Raw genomic sequence first — 19,850 nt, 5'->3', positions numbered from 1 at the left:
AATAATTATTTATTAGTATCAAGAACCACATGGTAGTTACTTTTTACAAATCTGTAACATATTATTTGTTAATCATTTTACCCCATCACTTGATTTATAAAAACACATTTTCCAACAACTGATTGAAAACAATGAAGTCACTATGCTCAAAACTACAAGACTGCATAATTCAACAAGTACATATACATTGTGTGAGATTTTCTTTAACAAACATACCACAGTAACAATCAACAGAAGGACCTGAATTTTGTTTTTGTGTGTAACAATAGACTTAGTGCACGTTCACATTAAGGACTGTAAATAAACCAAAAAACAGACTGCCTTTAGTAAATCACTGGAATCTAGTACACTAAACACGCCCAGTTGTTACTACAACACTCAGACTGTTATTTAGTAGCATTATTTCACACAAAGGTTGTTAAACATCCTTTAACCGATTAAGAATACACAGAACTGATTGCAGCTATTATAAACATAATACAAGATCACATTACGTTTTGTAACATTTACAACTTGGTTTCTCTGTGAGCTGTTTTCTCAGACACTGGAAGTATTGTTTAAACTATTATCTCAATTTTACTGTCCTCAAATACTCGAATCGGACTAAATACTCTAAAGGAGAAATCGGACTAATCCATCAGCTGATATTTTAAAAATTTTGATAAATTACAACAAACCTTCCACCACTTCAACACATTTGTCTGGAACTATTTATTTTTCTTGCTGGTCATTATAGGGTTAAACTTCCAGTTTCTATGGTACAAACATACTGTGAACTGCTTAAAGTAGGTTATTGCTTTTGAAAAGAAACACCTATATTTATATTACAAGTTCTTTGATAAAACTACATAACAACTAACTTTTAATATTTTATTTAAAAGGTCACAAAGCCCAGTCACAATTCAAATTACAAAAACATAGAACATCATAATTAGTCAAATGGTAAATGTTAAAAAACTTGATGACACATGAAACGAAATCTATTTCAACAAAAGAACATTATAAAACTCACGTCGACTTTGTTCTTACAACCATTAACAGTCATCATCTACCTATGATATAAAAAATTCAAACTCTTGCAGAGTTCAAAATGAGAGGTTAATATCAACATTCTACCCAACCACAAACAAAGATCAACTTTGTTTTTAAAGATGTAATGTATATACACAAACTTATCCTGTTAAAGTAACCATAACATGTTGGAGATATCTCTGTTTAAATAAAAGTTGGCAAATACTATGTTAACTGTTTCAGAAAACTTCTAAAGAACATTTAAAACTATGAATTAGAACTACTTGACAGTAACATATGGTTGAGTTTTTATTTCTTCAGAGACAACCTCATCATTGTCTTTTTGAACTAATACTTATAACATTACACAGAGTTTACTTCATGTGTTTGTCCATCTAGAATGATGAAGCACGCTAATGTCTATTCTGTTAAAACTTAAAAACTTAAGTAATATGAAAAACTAATTCAAAATTAGTAAATCTAAAAATACTGAAGAGACTTGTAAATTCATCAAGAATGTTTTGTTGGTTACTTCAACACTTCTGAAGAAAAGCATTTATTTATATATATAAACATCAAATCATATTCCAAAATTACCATATACAAAAAATGAAAGTTACAGAGCTTCGACATGTTAAAATAAATAATAAACCAAAAGCCACAAGAAACACTTCACTGTAACATCTTTTTTCTTTCAATTTTTAAACCTTTGAATCAGTTCGTATTTTCAGACTTCCTAAGTAAACAAAATGGGAATGTTTTGGTACAATATTGGATGTGGAATGATTCACAAGTAGTACAAATAAAATATATTACCCAATACAGAGAAAATACTTCACACAAAAGCCATGAGTTATAAAACAATGCTGTTACTAGAAAATTTATCTTTAAGTAACAACTGTAAACTACATGGACTTAAATCTATAGAAAGGGTTCTAGAAAAAAACTGGAATGCTTCAGATCAGATCTCGGGTTTCAGGATATGGAATGTTACTGACAAAATCTAAATTATTTTCATAAGGCAGAAGGTTTCATAGTTCAAACGTCAATAAGTCAAAAGGAAAAATTTGGACTTTTTAGTTTTTTTAATTGCCATGTTTTTCATTTGTTCAGTCATCACAGAATCAGGACAATAAATGTGTATGTGTTTAAAGTTTAGTAATAAATCATATTACAAAAGTGTGCAACATGCAATAAGTGAATACTGATAAAGTTATGCTAATTCTCAATAGATGGCAGAAGTTTGTTCTAACTGTATTTAAAATTTGGAGAATCCTCCTATGTTATTCTTCCTTCATTATTAATGAAGATCAAAACACACCAGTCTAACTGTAACTACCACATGACCTTAAAAGATCCAAAATACTGTTTCACTTTCCAGTTTTTTTTCTTTTAAACCATTATTCTTGATGCCATAAAACACTCGTCTGTGTCTTTTCTTTACAAGAACTTTCTTAAGCCTGCTTTTCAAATAAATCTCAAACATGCAAAAACAGCATGGGAATAAAATAACTTACTTAGTCTCCTGAAAATTAAAAATTCTTTGGTAGGAAAGATGCAAGCTCAAATGTTCGATAACCCAAGTACAAGAAACATAAGAAATGCATATTTAGAACAGGAACAGCAGACTAGGTAACTTCAAGAAATATAACACTCAAGTTCTGGAATAATTATCAAACATTATATTAAATATTTAAAATGGTTTGTATTAAATATATATTTTTTTCTGCTAAGTACAAGAAAAAACATACATCATAAAGTATATTATTTCAGCAAGTATATAAAAGGAAACTTGAATAACCACACTATGACAGGTGCAATTAAATTATATATACATGATTAACACTCAGAAGTGTTATTGGTAAAATGTGTTGGTTGTATAACATAACCCTGAACACCAATTATTTAATTTAAGCAACACACACACATATGGAAATGTATAGGAAAAATTTAATACAAAAATCATTTGAAACTAACTAAAATTACTTGTATGTAACATGACCTGGCTTCACAAGTTTTTAGCAAGGACCTTATATGATATCCATTCAAACGTGTGTCAACTTTCCACGAAGACTTTACACGGTATCCATTCAAACGTGTGTCAACTTTCCACGAAGACTTTACACGGTATCCATTCAAACGTGCGTCAACTTTCCACGAGGACTTTACACGGTATCCATTCAAACGTGCGTCAACTTTTCACGAGGACTTTACACGGTATCCATTCAAACGTGCGTCAACTTTTCACGAGGACTTTACACGGTATCCATTCAAACGTGCGTCAACTTTTCACGAGGACTTTACACGGTATCCATTCAAACGTGCGTCAACTTTTCACGAGGACTTTACACGGTATCCATTCAAACGTGCGTCAACTTTTCACGTGGACTTTACACGGTATCCATTCAAACGTGCGTCAACTTTTCACGAGGACTTTACACGGTATCCATTCAAACGTACGTCAACTTTCCACGAGGACTTTACACGGTATCCATTCAAACGTGCGTCAACTTTCCACGAGGACTTTACACGGTATCCATTCAAACGTGCGTCAACTTTCCACGAGGACTTTACACGGTATCCATTCAAACGTGCGTCAAATTTACACGGTATCCATTCAAACGTGCGTCAAATTTACACGATATCCATTCAAACGTGCGTCAAATTTACACGGTATCCATTCAAACGTAGTCAAATTTACACGATATCCATTCAAACGTGCGTCAACTTTACACGGTATCCATTCAAACGTGCGTCAAATTTACACGATATCCATTCAAACGTGCGTCAACTTTACACGGTATCCATTCAAACGTGCGTCAAATTTACACGATATCCATTCAAACGTGCGTCAACTTTACACGGTATCCATTCAAACGTGCATCAACTTTCCACGAGGACTTTACACGGTATCCATTCAAACGTGCGTCAAATTTACACGGTATCCATTCAAACGTGCGTCAACTTTACACGGTATCCATTCAAACGTGCGTCAACTTTCCACGAGGACTTTACACGGTATCCATTCGAATGTGTGTCAACTGGCACACGAGGACTTTACACGATATCCATTCGAACATGTGTCAACTGACACAGAGAGTTTACATGGTATCCATTTACACGTGTCAATGGACATATGAGAACTTTACATGACCTATATTCCAGTATATGTCAACTCCCACAAGAACTTCAGGTGGCTTAAATTTAAGTGTGTACCAACTAACGTACAAGTTTTTTGTCAACTGAAATATGAAATTATAGTTTGTGAAGTACCTGGTCTTACATTAAACATTGTGAAATATTTTTCAATTTGCACACAGCACATACTGTTTAATGAAATTATAATAGCAGCCAAGGCAGTAACTAAACATTGTAAGACTTAATATAAAAAGTTACTTTGAAATAATAATAAAACAAACACTGAAAAATAAAAAAAATAAATAGTCCTAGGATATTTCTCAGTATAAAGATTGATTTATGTTTCACTAGATTTTGTCTGTTGGAAATATGAGAATAGCACACTTCACAAACACGTATACATTACTAATCAATGTGTTCAGAGAAAAACTAAGACACTGTTTGTTTATTTAAAGATGGAAGTAGATAATGGTTTGGAATCCTAAAGATTCCATCTTCAGAAACTGGAATAGAATATAGATATTACTTTAAAAACCTTGTATGTCACTAAAATTACCTTGTTACATTTAATAACAATTAAATGTATGTAAAGTTAATACAAGGAGAATCTAGAATAAGAAAACCACAAAAATTAGAAGACTTGTCACTATTATTTCACGTATCAAAAAATGTGCAATTTACGTGAAGATTGTGCAATATTATTCAGGGTTTCATAAAATCGATAATTGTACATCAACACTGGCCTTGCAGAGGATAGTGAAATTAGCTGTGCTGAGTCGTCCGATCTCTTAACTATACTGGCACACAGGGGTTACTAGAATTCCCAAACATTCACTCGCTTTAACACATTTGGATTTGCCAAAAGAAGAGCCCCCACAGTCTGAATGCATAAAAACATACAAGATAAGAACTACAAGGAACTCGGAGGAAGTCCTTTGTAATGAAGGAATCTCGTATGTGCGAAATCAATTTGATAGTAGCAACTTCCTCTATGTACCACCACAGTGAAGAACCAGTTCAACACAACTTCCTCTATGTACTGCCACAGTGAAGAACCAGTTCAACACAACTTCCTCTATGTACCGCCACAGTGAAGAACCAGTTCAACACAACTTCCTCTATGTACCGCCACAGTGAAGAACCAGTTCAACACAACTTCCTCTATGTACCGCCACAGTGAAGAACCAGTTCAACACAACTTCCTCTATGTACAGCTACAGTGAAGAACCAGTACAACACAACTTCCTCTATGTACCGCCACAGTGAAGAACCAGTACAACACAACTTCCTCTATGTACCGCCACAGTGAAGAACCAGTACAACACAACTTCCTCTATGTACCGCCACAGTGAAGAACCAGTACAACACAACTTCCTCTATGTACCGCCACAGTGAAGAACCAGTACAACACAACTTCCTCTATGTACCACCACAGTGAAGAACCAGTACAACACAACTTCCTCTATGTACCACCACAGTGAAGAACCAGTACAACACAACTTCCTCTATGTACCGCCACAGTGAAGAACCAGTTCAACATAACTTCCTCTATGTACCACCACAGTGAAGAACCAGTACAACACAACTTCCTCTATGTACCACCACAGTGAAGAACCAGTACAACAGAGCAAATTTCATCATCCTCTGCACAAAGCTCTCCATATTAGTGTATGCTCAAATCCTGAAATAAATACAGTATTAATGAATGTTCTCTTATTCTAGTTTCTCTTCTTGTTCACTTTCTATAATTTTCTTTCAGCCTAGTTGTTGTTAAATGTAGTAATATGCTTTTTCATTCTACTGATGTCCATGGATTGAAGTAACTTTTCTATACTGTGCCTCAGAGACTGAAAGTGGAATCTACAGAAATCCAGAAAGTGTATCTGCACTCATTTTTAAACAAATAAAGAATGGTTTTCACCATAAGTGTCCTAATTCTCTGGTGAACTTGAGTATCTAAAGACCATGCAAATACAAATGCCATATTAGTAAACATTAAACATTCAGTTATAGTTCAGAATATCAAAACCCTTTAGAAACTTTCTCCACTCTGGAAATCATAGTGGAAAAAAATTAATGTGTTTTCAACTTATCAAAAGGTTTATTTACTTACATACATTATGTACCTCCTAGAAAGTTAATAAAATAAAGTTTTATTTCTTAAGTTAGAATGACAGAGTCTTAGACAAGCATTCTCTTTGATGTTATAGAAATAAACAAACTAGAATCTAACCTACTTCTAAATATGCTTCTTATATATATACGTATGTGTGTGTATATATATATTAAAAAGTTACCTAAGTATTTCTGGTTTTCAGGTTTTGGAACATGAATTTAAATAATACCCAAGTGTAATAGAACTTATAAACAAAATGTGTATCATTTTCTCTATCAACACAGTTCGTTTTGAAGGTTATAACACTTAAACTGAGGATATATACGTATAATGCACAGTAGTTTTAAAAAGCCACAATGCATCATGATCTAACTCAACACGGTAAACACATAGTTAATCAATTGAATGTTTCCATGTAATACTGTAAAAAATGACAACAAAATTACTTGCATGTTGTGATGAATAAAAATACACTTTAGCTTTTTGTTTCTTATTTGCATAACCAAGCACTCTTCCAGCATATTTAACCACAGACATAGCTCATTACGATTCATATGTATACAAGACAACACTTCCTATTCACTAGTATAAAAAAAACAAAAAACCACTTATTTTTAGCTTTAATACTTACTTAAGGTATAAGCTACATTATCACATCTAAGAGACTATAAATGACAACATACATAATATACATCGAGTTACACACACCCATACTCAAACCAGATAGAACTATCAGTATTATGTCCTGAAGCCGTCTCTGGAACGGCATTCTCCGAGTCTTTACCAGGTTTAGAGCGATGCAGCTTAGACAATTCATAGTTCCTGTTACGGACCTTAGCAATGTCAACAGAGCTTCTCAACGCTGACCCAGGATCCCTGCTGCCAGACGAGTAGGGGTGAGGTAGTGTCTGCCGCAGTGCAGATCTTTCTAACTTCACAGGACTACCTGTATTAGATGGAGAAGACTGTTTGGATTCAGGTGATCCCAAGTTAGTTATAACATTAACAGTTGTGTGGTTCTGGATGGTAGTTTGGTGGGAAGATTTGGATGTAGCTGGTTGGTTTGACGATGGGGATTGTCCATCGAGTTCCTGACGATAATAAAAACATGGTTTAAAAATGAAAATCTTATTCTTTAAGCACAACATTCTGTTTCACATGCTCATAGAAACAACAATACTGTGTCCATTCAAGAGGATTCAATGTGTTTCAAAGACACAACTAATCTTTATCTAAACCATTTTTTCACAAGAAACTGAACGATAAAAGAGGTATTTAACCTTGAAAGTCTTTCTCGTTTGTCATAGATCATTCATAACATCTGACTCACCTATTTCTCTTAAAGACATATAAATACACACATATCAACCAACCTGATTCGTGCAGGGTGACTGTGGGGTGCTGGGTTGAGACTGAGACAACTTAAGGAACGGTCCAACATCTCGAACTGGAAAATCATCATCCCAACTCGAGGTCCGTTTTTGTAGGCCAGAGTCTAACACATTTAACAAAAAGAATTCACACACAGTAGAATTTGAAACAAAAATCTATAAACTAATAACACTATATAACACAAATTGTGTTCCTAGATAGTATATGTTATTTCTTAATTACTTATGTTGTAAAAATACAGAAAACAGCCATTATTCCCTTCAAACTTTGCTTCTGTGACCTGGATAATGAAGTTTAGAAATTAACCTATTTTTTATGTAAAAACAGGAAAATTTACACATTTTCATTTACATAAGGTCTGAATAAAATAACATATGAATCAAGATTTACATGTATTTATACTAAAGTTATACAAAAATGTTTAGAAGTGAGTAGTTTTTCGAGATTTGCGACTGTAATGTAAATCACTTTCACGTATCAGCCCCCAAATATAGTCTCCCTTCATGTTTTAGTTATAAGCTCCCAGGTCACAAAAGCAAAGTTTGAATAGAAAAAATGGGTCTTTTCCATTTACTTTAGGCATAAACAACTGGGAAATAACACACGCTGCCCAGGAACAAGAAAAAGTAAGAATTTTGTTACATAGTGTTGTATACAGCTAATAAATGACCAAAATAAATTAAAACAGTACAATAGAAACAACAACAGGCAGGAATAAACCTTATACCAACCAAGACCTACAAAATAAACAAAAGTACAGGTTACAGCCCATCAAAAAAGCTGCTATTCGAGAATTTCATCTACCAGTTTAGATACATTCAAGGGAGATCTGGCTGTAAGGTTACAGTTTCTCAAAACATTAGTCACCTGGCATAGTTCAGGAGAAAGTCATCTATGCACTGAAGTGGTAACCATTGATAAATTTATATGCAAAAACGGCTCGTTTGGGTTGAGAAAATATTTTACATAGAAGAGCGAACAACGTTTCGACCTTCTTCGGTCATCGTCAGGTTCACAAAGAAAGAGGTAACTGACCGGAAGCTGACCACATATTTGAAAGTTGTTGTGTAACTGTGTGTCGAAATGTAGAGGGCGGTATTAGATGTTTGAATATATAATTTTATTTTATTATATTAATATAGGTACGTACCTACGTAAAACCGACTCACACACACCGCAAATATACGGCATCCCCAAACATCATAAACCAGATTGTCCATTACGACCAATAATGTCCACATATGAATCGTTTAATTACAATCTTGGTAAATACATAGCATGGGCATTCTTCAAATATGTAACATCAGCCAGCTCATTCATCAAAGACTTTTAATTTCAAGTCTAATCTAAATCAACTTAATCATAAAGCCTTAATGGCCAGTTTCGATGTTATATCCCTCTTTACAGAAGTTCCAACCACTGAAGCCTGCAAGATAGCCTTAGAACTCTATATCCGAGACCCTAACCCAACTATAGAAATTCCCAGTAACCAGTTAGCAACCCTCATAGAATTCACCACAATAAAGACAAACTTCATGTTCAACAACCACAACTATAAACAAACAAATGGCCTAAGCATGGGCAACCCAGTATCACCAGTCCTAGCCAATATTTTTATGACACAAGTTGAAACACAAGCAATTAACACAGCATTACATCCACCACTATACTGGTACAGATATGTAGATGACACGGTTATGGATTCAAATCTACAGAACACATACTTAATTTTTTCAATCACATTAACTCTATACATCCCAACATTAACTTCATATGTGAACAGGAAGAAAGCAATCAAATATCATTTCTTAACCTCAAAATTACAAGAACTGACACACAATTCAAAACAGAAATCCACCGAAAAATCACCCATACTGGACTATACATTCCTTGGGACTCAGCACATGAAACAAAACAAAAACTCAACATACTAAGAAACCAAATAAACACAGCCATAAAACTATGCTCACCAGATAAAATTAACGATGAATTAGACAAAATAAAACAATACTTCATCAACATCAATAAGTTTCCTCCACGAGCTGCAGAAAATATTATAAGCACACACCTACACAGAAAGCAAAATCAACCAACTAAAGTAAATACAGCTCACGAATCAAAAAACCACGAAACCATATACTGCTGTATACCATATATTCCTGACATCAGCAAACAAATAACCAACATTTGGCAAAAATTAGTAACAAAATATGACATTCCAGTTAATACCAAATTTATTCAAAAACCCGGCACAAAACTGAGGTCTATACTATGTAAAAACTACACTGACAAACACCACACCAACATTATTTATAAAATACAACGTGATAACAGCCACGACTTCTATATTGGAGAAACAAGTAGAAAAATGGAAACCAGATTCAAAGAACATAAAAAGTCACCTTCACACGTTTTCGAACACTGCAAGTCAAATAAACACAACCATAGAAAACACTCAAATACTAAGTAAAGAAACAAACATAAACAAACGCAAAATTAAAGAAGCCTTACTTATACAACAACTTAAACCCAAAATAAACCAATATAAAGGAACACCTTTATACCTATATTAATATAATAAAATAAAATTATAGATTCAAACATCTAATACCGCCCTCTACATTTTGACACACAGTTACACAACCCCTTTCAAACATGTGGTCAACTTCCGTCAGTTACCTCTTTCTTTGTGAACCTGACGATGACCGAAGAAGGTCGAAACGTTGTTCGCTCTTCTATGTAAAATATTTTCTCAACCCAAACGAGCCGTTTTTGCATATAAATTTCTCAACAATTGGGTTTCTCGACATCACTAACCATTGATAAGTTGTAATTTTGAACAAGAGATTAAAGCCAATTTGGAATTAAGCACAAAGCTACACAGAGGGTTGGTTACCCATGCTCTGCCCACCATGGTTATCAAGAACCAATTTCTAGCAGTGGGAGTCCACAGACATACTGCTTTGCCACTGCAGTGTGAAAGGGATAACAAAACAAAATACATATATAAGAGAGAAGTGAAACTTTTCTTAAATACAAATTGGTTCACATGTGAAAGTATTTCTACTAGACAGTTTACAGCAAACACACAATTATTTATATAACTTTTATTTTTACTGTTCCATTATATAAAATACTTTAGTTGTGAAATAAAATAATAAAAAGGAGGGACATTCCATGCTAACGTTTTAGTAACAGTTTTGTTTTTATCTCCAGCTCCAGAAACACAATATTCTAAAATATTATACCATTTGATACTTTAATTGCACAAGAACTTTCATGGATTGAGTTACACAAACAAAATGACTAAGCCTAACACTTCAAACACAATACAGTTCTCACAGTAAAGTGCACACAACTTGTTTCAAATTGTCAAAACGAGTGGGCTATTGTTGTATTCTTTTCTCGTGAACCTTGTTTTGTTCAACAACCTAGGTGAGCAAAAGTCTTAAGAAAACTGTCGTTGTTACAAAAAAGAATAAAAAAAATGCATGTTTGATAATAGAAATAATCATAATTAGATGAGGCAAAATGGACCCATGTTTTTCACTGACACTGACTGATAGCAATACATAAAGTGTTATTTTAACAAGTTCAGAACAAATGTTAACAACAAAAATGACATTTACCACCAACTGCAATTAGAAACACAAATTTCATTATTTCGGAACATAAATAATTTCTAAAAATTCAGGTGATAATATAAAACTAATACCAATAATTTTCAGGGCCTTCCATTTTCCGAGCAACTAAGACAAATGTAATATAAACAGTTCATCTTTCATAACAATCTTTTTTATCAGGATTGTTAATTATTACATAGGTTTCATTAAACTTACATGTATGGACAAGGGCCAAAACGTACTGTGTCACGACCTTTTAAAAACTATATTAAAAATTCTATTAAAAATATATAAACTTTTGTTGATAAACTTGACATGAAAATGTAGTTTGTAGTTCAAGTTGTAATAAAAGTAAAATGTAGTTTGTAGTTCAAGTTGTAATAAAAGTTCTAATTTTTAATTCAAAATATTCCAATAACTTTTTATCACGTGATATTTCTTTGCTCCAAATTACCCACTGTACATTATCTTTCTTCCCTATATAAAATTGAAATTTAAAGTAAACATCAATTATTCAATACAAGGTTGGTCCCTCCATACCCTAGTGATAACAAGAACAGACAAGTTCTATCCTTACTCTCTGCATTGCAATCAGTATGTAACCATTAAAGTAACCATGAAAGTCACACTATAAATTTTGATAATTTAAGCATACATTCACAAAGTTTTTGAAAATTATCAGTAAACACTACAAGGATTAATTCTGAGACATGATGACGCTTAATTAACATAACTATATAAATAGGTATCTATGGGCAATATTCCTCACAAAGCATGTACTGGCTCTCTCGTAAACATTTCTGTAGCTTTGAAAAAAATTCAGTTAGTGTTCTGAACACTTTTTATAAATTTAATAAGTGTTAAACTTTTTAAAGAAAATCTTTCATTAATAACCGAATAATAATAAAACACCATACTGGTTCCACAGTTACGTACCACACACATACAAAGACAAAATATACAGTCAATTTTCACACCATAAGTGCAACTAAAAAATTATTTGTAAATTTTCACAAATCATCAACATTTGAATAGTATGAAGAGTTTCAACATCTTAAAACAATTTCACTACAAATATTTTAATGATTAGATAATAAGAGGTCAGCATTAGTAGCTCGACATGCTAACTTCTCACGTTACAATGAACTGAGTAACTACAAATCCATAACTTCCCTTATATATCACGATGTTCAGCAATTAAATCTTACTCTTATGAGAAATACTGAAATGAAACAACTGGTTTCAATCCAGCCAACATTAAAAACGTGTATATAATTAACAGTAATAAGCTAAAAACCACCTGGTGGCTGACTACCTCAATACAGATAAAGCTGTTGTTTTGTTTACCACAAATCATGATATAATAAAACATAAAAAAAGAATTCACTATTAGTTGAAATATCCTTAACTTATTCATGAAGTTAAAAACATACCACCTCTAAGATTACTGCCTACTAGTCCACTGCCTTCAAAAATGTCACACGGATTACGGCTGTTGTTGTTAAAGGTTATCTCCAGGTTTGCACTTCTTACTTTACCCTTATCCTGGTAGGATCGACCCTTCAAAAAGATTAGTAGTATACTTTTGTAGCACAAAGCAAGGTCAAGGAAAAAACCAGTTAAGTCTACTTAAACAGAGTTTGACTCTCAGGTTACAAGGTATATCTTATTTGTTACGTCTTTTCACACCTTTTTTAATGCTTTGCAGCCTGGAAATTATGGGGGGAGGGGAGTTACTGATGACAATGGCATAATTTTTAAAGTATCTCCAGAGGTTTTCTCCCAGATAGGTTTAAGAAATGTGTAGATTTTAAATTTCCTTTTGTTATAAGTTTTATTAACAGTTGTTTTTCATGAAGTAATTAGAAAAAGTTGAAATGATAGCCCTAACTGTTGATATTTGACTTTCCGTTCCGTTGAAATCATTATTCAAATGGTCAAAGTTATTAACTTTCAAGCCTGCACATGTACAACTTGTTCCTGAATTAATCTTCATTTGTACATTCACTGGAGGCTTTATTTTGACTCAAATAGTTTAAAAACAGTAATTTATAGAGCTAAGGATGTTATGAACTAACATCCAGATGTTGTTGTTGTTTTACATTTTCATGTTTTTGAAACATACAAAATTGTAAATAATATCCTCTGGAAATCTGTAATGATTTACTTTATTGGCAGCCTATTCATCCAACAACTTCCTTCCTTAAGTGGTTTCAAAATGTACAACTCCTTATGAATTTCAACTTGCCTGAATGAGTTTTTAAGGATAAGTGAGACAATTGTCAATTAGTTACATTATTTGTAATCTGTAGAAATGTAACAAATTAATTTACCGAGTTTCTATCCATGTTTGTTTATTTTACTAAAGTAATTGTTTTGCAATTAATTTTGTGTTCACAACTTAAGTTTCATAACTTGATGCTTATATTAACACTATGACCATATTTTGCCCTCAGGTGAAAGGTACGAGAGACAGCACTTTTTTTTTTTATCTAAATTAGTAGAAGGAAAACATGGGTGAGTTTTACATATGAAATAGAGTGAGGTAAATACTATCTATTAAACAGTATCTTCCCTCAGATCACTGGACACATGAAGTAAGCACATCATTGTAACAGGTATATTCTGTAGGGATTCGATGGAATTACAAATAAAAAACTGGAAAAACACATATTTTACAGTTATTATGCCATGTACTTCAGGGTATCTGTTTCAGAATTGGTGATCTTTATTAATGCCAAGTCAAGATTGTTGTAATAAAGAATACAGGTTTTAAACTTAGTGTTAGAGTATCATGAATGTTAATACTTCAGTTTTACAGTTACCTGATGTGTTAGAGTATCATGAATGTTAATACTTCAGTTTTACAGTTACCTGATGTGTTAGAGTATCTTGACTGTTGTTACTTCAGTTTTACATTTACCTGATGTGTTAGAGTATCTTGACTGTTGTTACTTCAGTTTTACAGTTACCTGATGTGTTAGAGTATCTTGACTGTTGTTACTTCAGTTTTACAGTTACCTGATGTGTTAGAGTATCTTGACTGTTGTTACTTCAGTTTTACAGTTACCTGATGTGTTAGAGTATCATGAATGTTGTCTCTTCAGTTTTACAGTTACCTGATGTGTTAGAGTATCTTGACTGTTGTTACTTCAGTTTTACAGTTACCTGATGTGTTAGAGTATCTTGACTGTTGTTACTTCAGTTTTACAGTTACTTTATGTGTTAGGGTGTCATGACTGTTGTTACTTTAGGGCAGGTTTTCCATTATTTGTTAAATTACCCTTCAGGATTATAGTATATTAAAAATAACTAGAAAATACCAAACTGTTTTGGAATATTATGTATCTCAATTTTCCATAGAATGTATTTTCAAAGAAGATTTCTTTGTTCTAATTAACTACATTCAGTTTGAAATGTTTCTCTCTCTAACAGATCCTGTTAAGGATCTAAATGATTGTTTCATGAAAGTTACATTGTATCCTACTTTATAATCTGTACATAGACTGTTTGGTCATTGTCACACTGAATATATAACTTTACTGTGTCTGTTTTCTGATTGGTCAGCGAATAAAGTTAAAGTACATTAAAGTTGATCTATTTTTACTTCAATAAGAAGCCCAAATATATATTAGAGGCCTCATGTTTCAGCATTCTGCCTATCACATGCTATCCTATACTTCTAACACAACAACCCTACCAGTAACATATCAACTATATTTTGAATTATTTATAACTTAATGGTGCCTACTTTAACAGTCACTTCAAAAGTGTTTCGACTCTTTCGCTCCACCTGTGACAAACAATTATATTCATCGTTTCACATGCTAGATCATCAATCTTCTCCTTTCTGAAGAGGTCGTGTAGTTGTTCTAAACTAAATGTAACCTCCTGATTATATTATTGTAATAACAGGTTCAGACTACTGATCATTCCTAAACAAAATCCTCATTGATAATGTTTGATTAATACCAGTTGGAGTACAATACAATAACATAATTTGTGAAGAACACGTAAACCAGAAGACAATATTAAATCTGGGAAACACTTTGGCTGCTCTTTTCTAACCAGCTGAGTTTTTTATTTGGTTCACAAATTAACATATATAAAACAAATTGTATAATTTTTATCAGCTGTGATAAAGTATTAAAAACAGCAAGGGTATTCAAATGATGAATTATTGCACTCTAATCATTACATGGTTTTCTTATTCAATACTGAACATTCCCATTTAGACCAGAGTAATAAATTATCTACACTACATGCCGGAAAAAACTTTGGTTTGATACACCTGGATAGATAGCTCTGATCGGAAATTATAACAATTTCAGTTCTGTAAGTATATTGGTAAACAGTGTCAAATTTTGTTGCTATATCACTCTTTTCCAATTAACCTACAATAAAAAACTTTGATTCAAGTACAGAAATACAAGATTAAATTCTGCACACAAACTTGTCCAGAGGTGTAAGGTTTGTTTTATATCGGCACAAGAACAGCGAAGAACAAAACATTAACTTACCCTCTGGAACCTGGACAATTGTTCAGATCTTGTTCTTCTCATAACAGGAGTAAATGCAACAGTTCTGTTAACTCTGTTGATGAAATTATACAGTAAAAGAATTACCTGGTATAAAATTTAAACACCTTACATTATTTGTACCAACATAAGTTATGGACAATAGTTTTATTCCACAAGGTTTTTAACACACTACTTACTACCATAAAAATAATAAAAAGGCACTGATTCTCATGCTGATGAAAACATATTTTGAAACATCTGATGTTAATACATTAGTGGAATTTCAGAATATCTGAGGAAAATAAAATGATAAAACTATAGTGTATTAGTTGTAAAAAATTATAAAATTATTTTTTCAATAAATTCTCAAAACTTTTGATGAGAGGAAGTGCATACAACTTTGGAATAATTCTACAGCAGGCAAAAAAAAAACACGAACCTTTTATCAATGTCGTTAAGTTCTTGTTGAAGTCTTGAGACCAATTTGTCCCCTTTCTTTTTTCTCTTGTGTTAACACATAAAGTCTTCTTCCTCTGCAATCAATAATACACACATTCAGGTTTACAGTAATGATTTTCTTTTATTCATTTGTTTTATACAACTGTTTCATAGTTTTACTCAGATGTACGATTCATAAAATGCCATTAGTTGAACACTTTCTCCACAGAAAGAAATGGAACTTGAACAGATGTAAACTCCATCTTTAATAATTACAACATATGCTAACTGTTACAGAAGACATGTATTTTAGAACTGTTGGTATAGGTATTAACACTTTTACTGATAAGCAGCAAACAACATTTCGACCTTCCCAGGTCATCTTTAGGTCAACAAAGATTACAGAAGACAATTATTACAGATAACTATTATAAATGGTATTAAGTACAGGTGATAAATATTAGATATTATACCTATTACAGGTCACAAGTAGTACATATGACACCTATTAGAGATCATAATTATCCCAGATTCTTATTTGTTAAAATTCATTTCTCAACAGTAACTGGACAATAACAAAATGTGAAAAGAATTATTTGATTTTCAACACAGTCATATCAGATTAGTTTTGGATAATGGGCATCCATATTTATTTACACATACACTGTTTAAAACATTCGAATATTATTATTACTAACATCCTAGTAAAATATAAAAATGTAATAAAAATCCAAAACCAGGATTTCCACTGGAACGAAACAAATAGAAGATACTAAAACATTAACTTAATATATAAACAAAAGTATATAAACCTCAAATGTTGAAGAACAGATAAAAAAAAAACAACTCACAATTCTGTTTCTGTGACAGATGGAAATGAGTCCCCGCTCATTGAAACTAAGTAATTCTGATAGTCAGCAAGAAGACTGAAAATTTGGTCTACAAGAGTTCCTTGTTCATTTTCAATACCATTAGCCTGAAACAAGGCCTAGAAAAGAAACAGAAGTTTCACTTATAATACAACCAAACTGAGAATTAGAAATTAAGTGTTCATTTTTCATACCAGTAACCTGACACAAGGCCTAGAAAAGAACTAAGTATTCACTTTCAAGATACTAAACATAATAAATAAACCAATTTTTCAACTCAATTGAGAAACTGCAAATACTTCAAGTGTGTTGAAGTGTACGAAATATTCTAAACGTACTTTACAATACCCGATGAGCTTTGAAACCTGGATGTCCAAAGTAGCAGCTTGATCTTGAAACTCTACAAGATCTCCTTTAAGCCTAGTGTTTTCTAGCTTCAAGTTGCTGTCCTCTGTTCTGAGAGACTTATGGGCTGCTTGCAATTTTTTATGTTCCACCTGCAGACTGTCAAAACTTTCCTTCAAGCTGTTCCACTCTTCCTGCTCAAATCACAATAGTTGGTGTAATAACAACAATTTATTTTATGATAATGTTGATTAATAAGCAGAGATCAGAGATGAACTTCAATACACACACACACCCATGGTATTATTTCCATAAAACTTTATACAGTTACTTAAGTTCCAACACCTTTATTTCATTTTATTAGCTATATTCTTCTGCACTAACAATACCAAGCATGTGACAAGCACATGCCTGATTTGTTATTACTCATTAAGATTTCTACTAGCTTTACTCTCAAGTTAAAATTCTTTCAGACAAGAGTAGAATAATTTAATCTATGAAACCTTGGGCATGGTCAAATACATCAATAAAAAGTGATATGATCTCCTGAGTCCAAAGCTGTAATCAGATCTCAAATTGGTCAAGAGATGGAGTTACAAACTAAAAGTTATACTTGAAAAAAACCCAAAAAAAAACAGAGATGTTCTGTGAGCCACTGTGCTGTGGCTAGAAACATAGGAGAACAATAAATATTAGAAAAAAAAAAGGCATTACTCAATTAATGTATTATTAAATAATCTAGAATATTTTTAAAGTAATAGATTCAAACTAGGAAATTACTCTTTATGGACAAGTAATGTCTGTAAAAAATCTCAAAACTGTTGTTAATCCACTTCTTACATATCCTTATTCCATGAAGTTGTTTTTAGTAATAAATAAATGTACAAATCCTCAATACTATCATTTAACATAATTAATCAACAACCCCCAAAAAGTGTGTGTGTGTGTTGAAAATAATTCATACCAACAGTTTTAACATGTTGAAAAATTTGAAATAACCTGCAAAAGACAAACTTAATTTAAATTAGAGGTTATAAACAGCTACTTAATGTCCTAACAAGAATATAAAACGATATAATTCAACCCGATTATTTACATGTTTGTTTTTTAACATTACCTACTTTCTTAAGTAAATATTACTTTCTAATTTATACATACTTGGATAGTTTCTAAACACATACTAGGAATGTTTCACATGTACAAATTCAGTTCATTAACCTTTTAACCTGAATATCAACCATTAACTCTACATCAGTTGTGCATCACTCACTTTCAGCTCACAATATTTACACTGCAGGTCAACAAAACTTTGTTTGTCTACTAAATGTTTTTCCTGGTCCAGTATCTCTCTCAGCTTCTCTAGTTCTTCTTGTGAAAATATTTCTTTCTCTGATCTTTCCTGTTAAGAAACATTTGTTACACATCTGAAGACAACCAAACAATTCCTATCTACCCTTGTTACATTATTTAACTTTCCAACCTGCTTCAACTTTTCCACTCCAAAGTAATTTATCCGTTTTGAATCAATTCAAACTCAATAAAGGTTTAGTTTATTTAATTTTAGTCTATTTAGAACTAAATACAAGTTACAGTTTGCAGAAATTAACAAAACTTTACCTATGAAAAATACATTTAAAAGTAGCTTACTCTGATTTCAAATTTCTGTGAAAAAACCCAAAATAATAAACCTTTAGATCAGTTACCAAGGGCTTTAGGTTTCTGTGAAAAAACAAACAAACAAAATAACAAACCTTTAGAGCAGCTAAATCAGATTTCAAGCTTCTGTGACTAGATTTCAGAGCATTGTATTCTGAAGAGAGATTTTCATATTCTGTTGTTAACTGATCATGAAGCTTCTGAAGAGCCTCGTGGTCCGAAGAGATGCTGTCATGGATTGACTGGAGGTCTTTTTTTTCTTGTTGTAACTATAAAATTAATAGAGTCCCTACTGTAACATGCCAACAGAAACTGGTAAGAAAACCTAAGAAGTACATGGTAAGCTTAATTTCTAAAATTAATCAAAACTTAAACTCAGAAAACAATTTCTCTATAGTACAGATTTTGTAATATAATACTGATTACATCTATGTACAATTTTTAATTTACTAATGTCTGACGTTACCAAAAGTTTAAAATAAATACTCTTTATATGGATCACAATACATTCCTAAACATACTAGTTCTCAATAAGCAAGATTTTTTATATTCCTATTCAACAATTTTATATCCTGTTCTACTAACTTATCACTTAAGTATAAATCAAATAAAGTACTTTTTTTATTCCACTAAAATATAAAAAAAACTGAAAGACCAAAAACCAGGAATACTTAAGTTAAAATATACAAGTTAAACATTTCTATTCAAGGTTGAAAAGTTTAAATTTAATACTTTTTTTAAA

At 32.2% G+C, this 19,850-nt stretch overlaps 1 protein-coding gene across 1 annotated transcript in view; it reads right to left on the bottom strand.

Annotated features, from left to right (window-relative positions):
* Nucleotides 1-12,776: 12,776 nt before the first annotated feature.
* Nucleotides 12,777-19,850, bottom strand: part of LOC143227530 (uncharacterized) — a 12,690-nt gene continuing 5,616 nt past the window's right edge. Inside the window, exons 3-9 of the mRNA XM_076458970.1 lie at nucleotides 19,204-19,377; nucleotides 18,723-18,851; nucleotides 17,446-17,646; nucleotides 17,090-17,226; nucleotides 16,240-16,333; nucleotides 15,801-15,873; nucleotides 12,777-12,840 (exon numbers count right to left, since the gene is read on the bottom strand). Of these exons, the coding sequence (XP_076315085.1) occupies nucleotides 16,255-16,333; nucleotides 17,090-17,226; nucleotides 17,446-17,646; nucleotides 18,723-18,851; nucleotides 19,204-19,377 (720 nt within the window). The 3' untranslated portion in view covers nucleotides 12,777-12,840; nucleotides 15,801-15,873; nucleotides 16,240-16,254. The remainder of the gene's footprint in view (nucleotides 12,841-15,800; nucleotides 15,874-16,239; nucleotides 16,334-17,089; nucleotides 17,227-17,445; nucleotides 17,647-18,722; nucleotides 18,852-19,203; nucleotides 19,378-19,850) is intronic.

The sequence above is a fragment of the Tachypleus tridentatus genome, chromosome 9 (assembly GCF_004210375.1).
Source record: "Tachypleus tridentatus isolate NWPU-2018 chromosome 9, ASM421037v1, whole genome shotgun sequence".
In the NCBI taxonomy this organism is placed as follows: domain Eukaryota; kingdom Metazoa; phylum Arthropoda; class Merostomata; order Xiphosura; family Limulidae; genus Tachypleus; species Tachypleus tridentatus.
The sequence above is the reverse complement of the archived record's forward strand: the minus strand, read 5'-3'. Positions and strand labels throughout refer to the sequence as shown.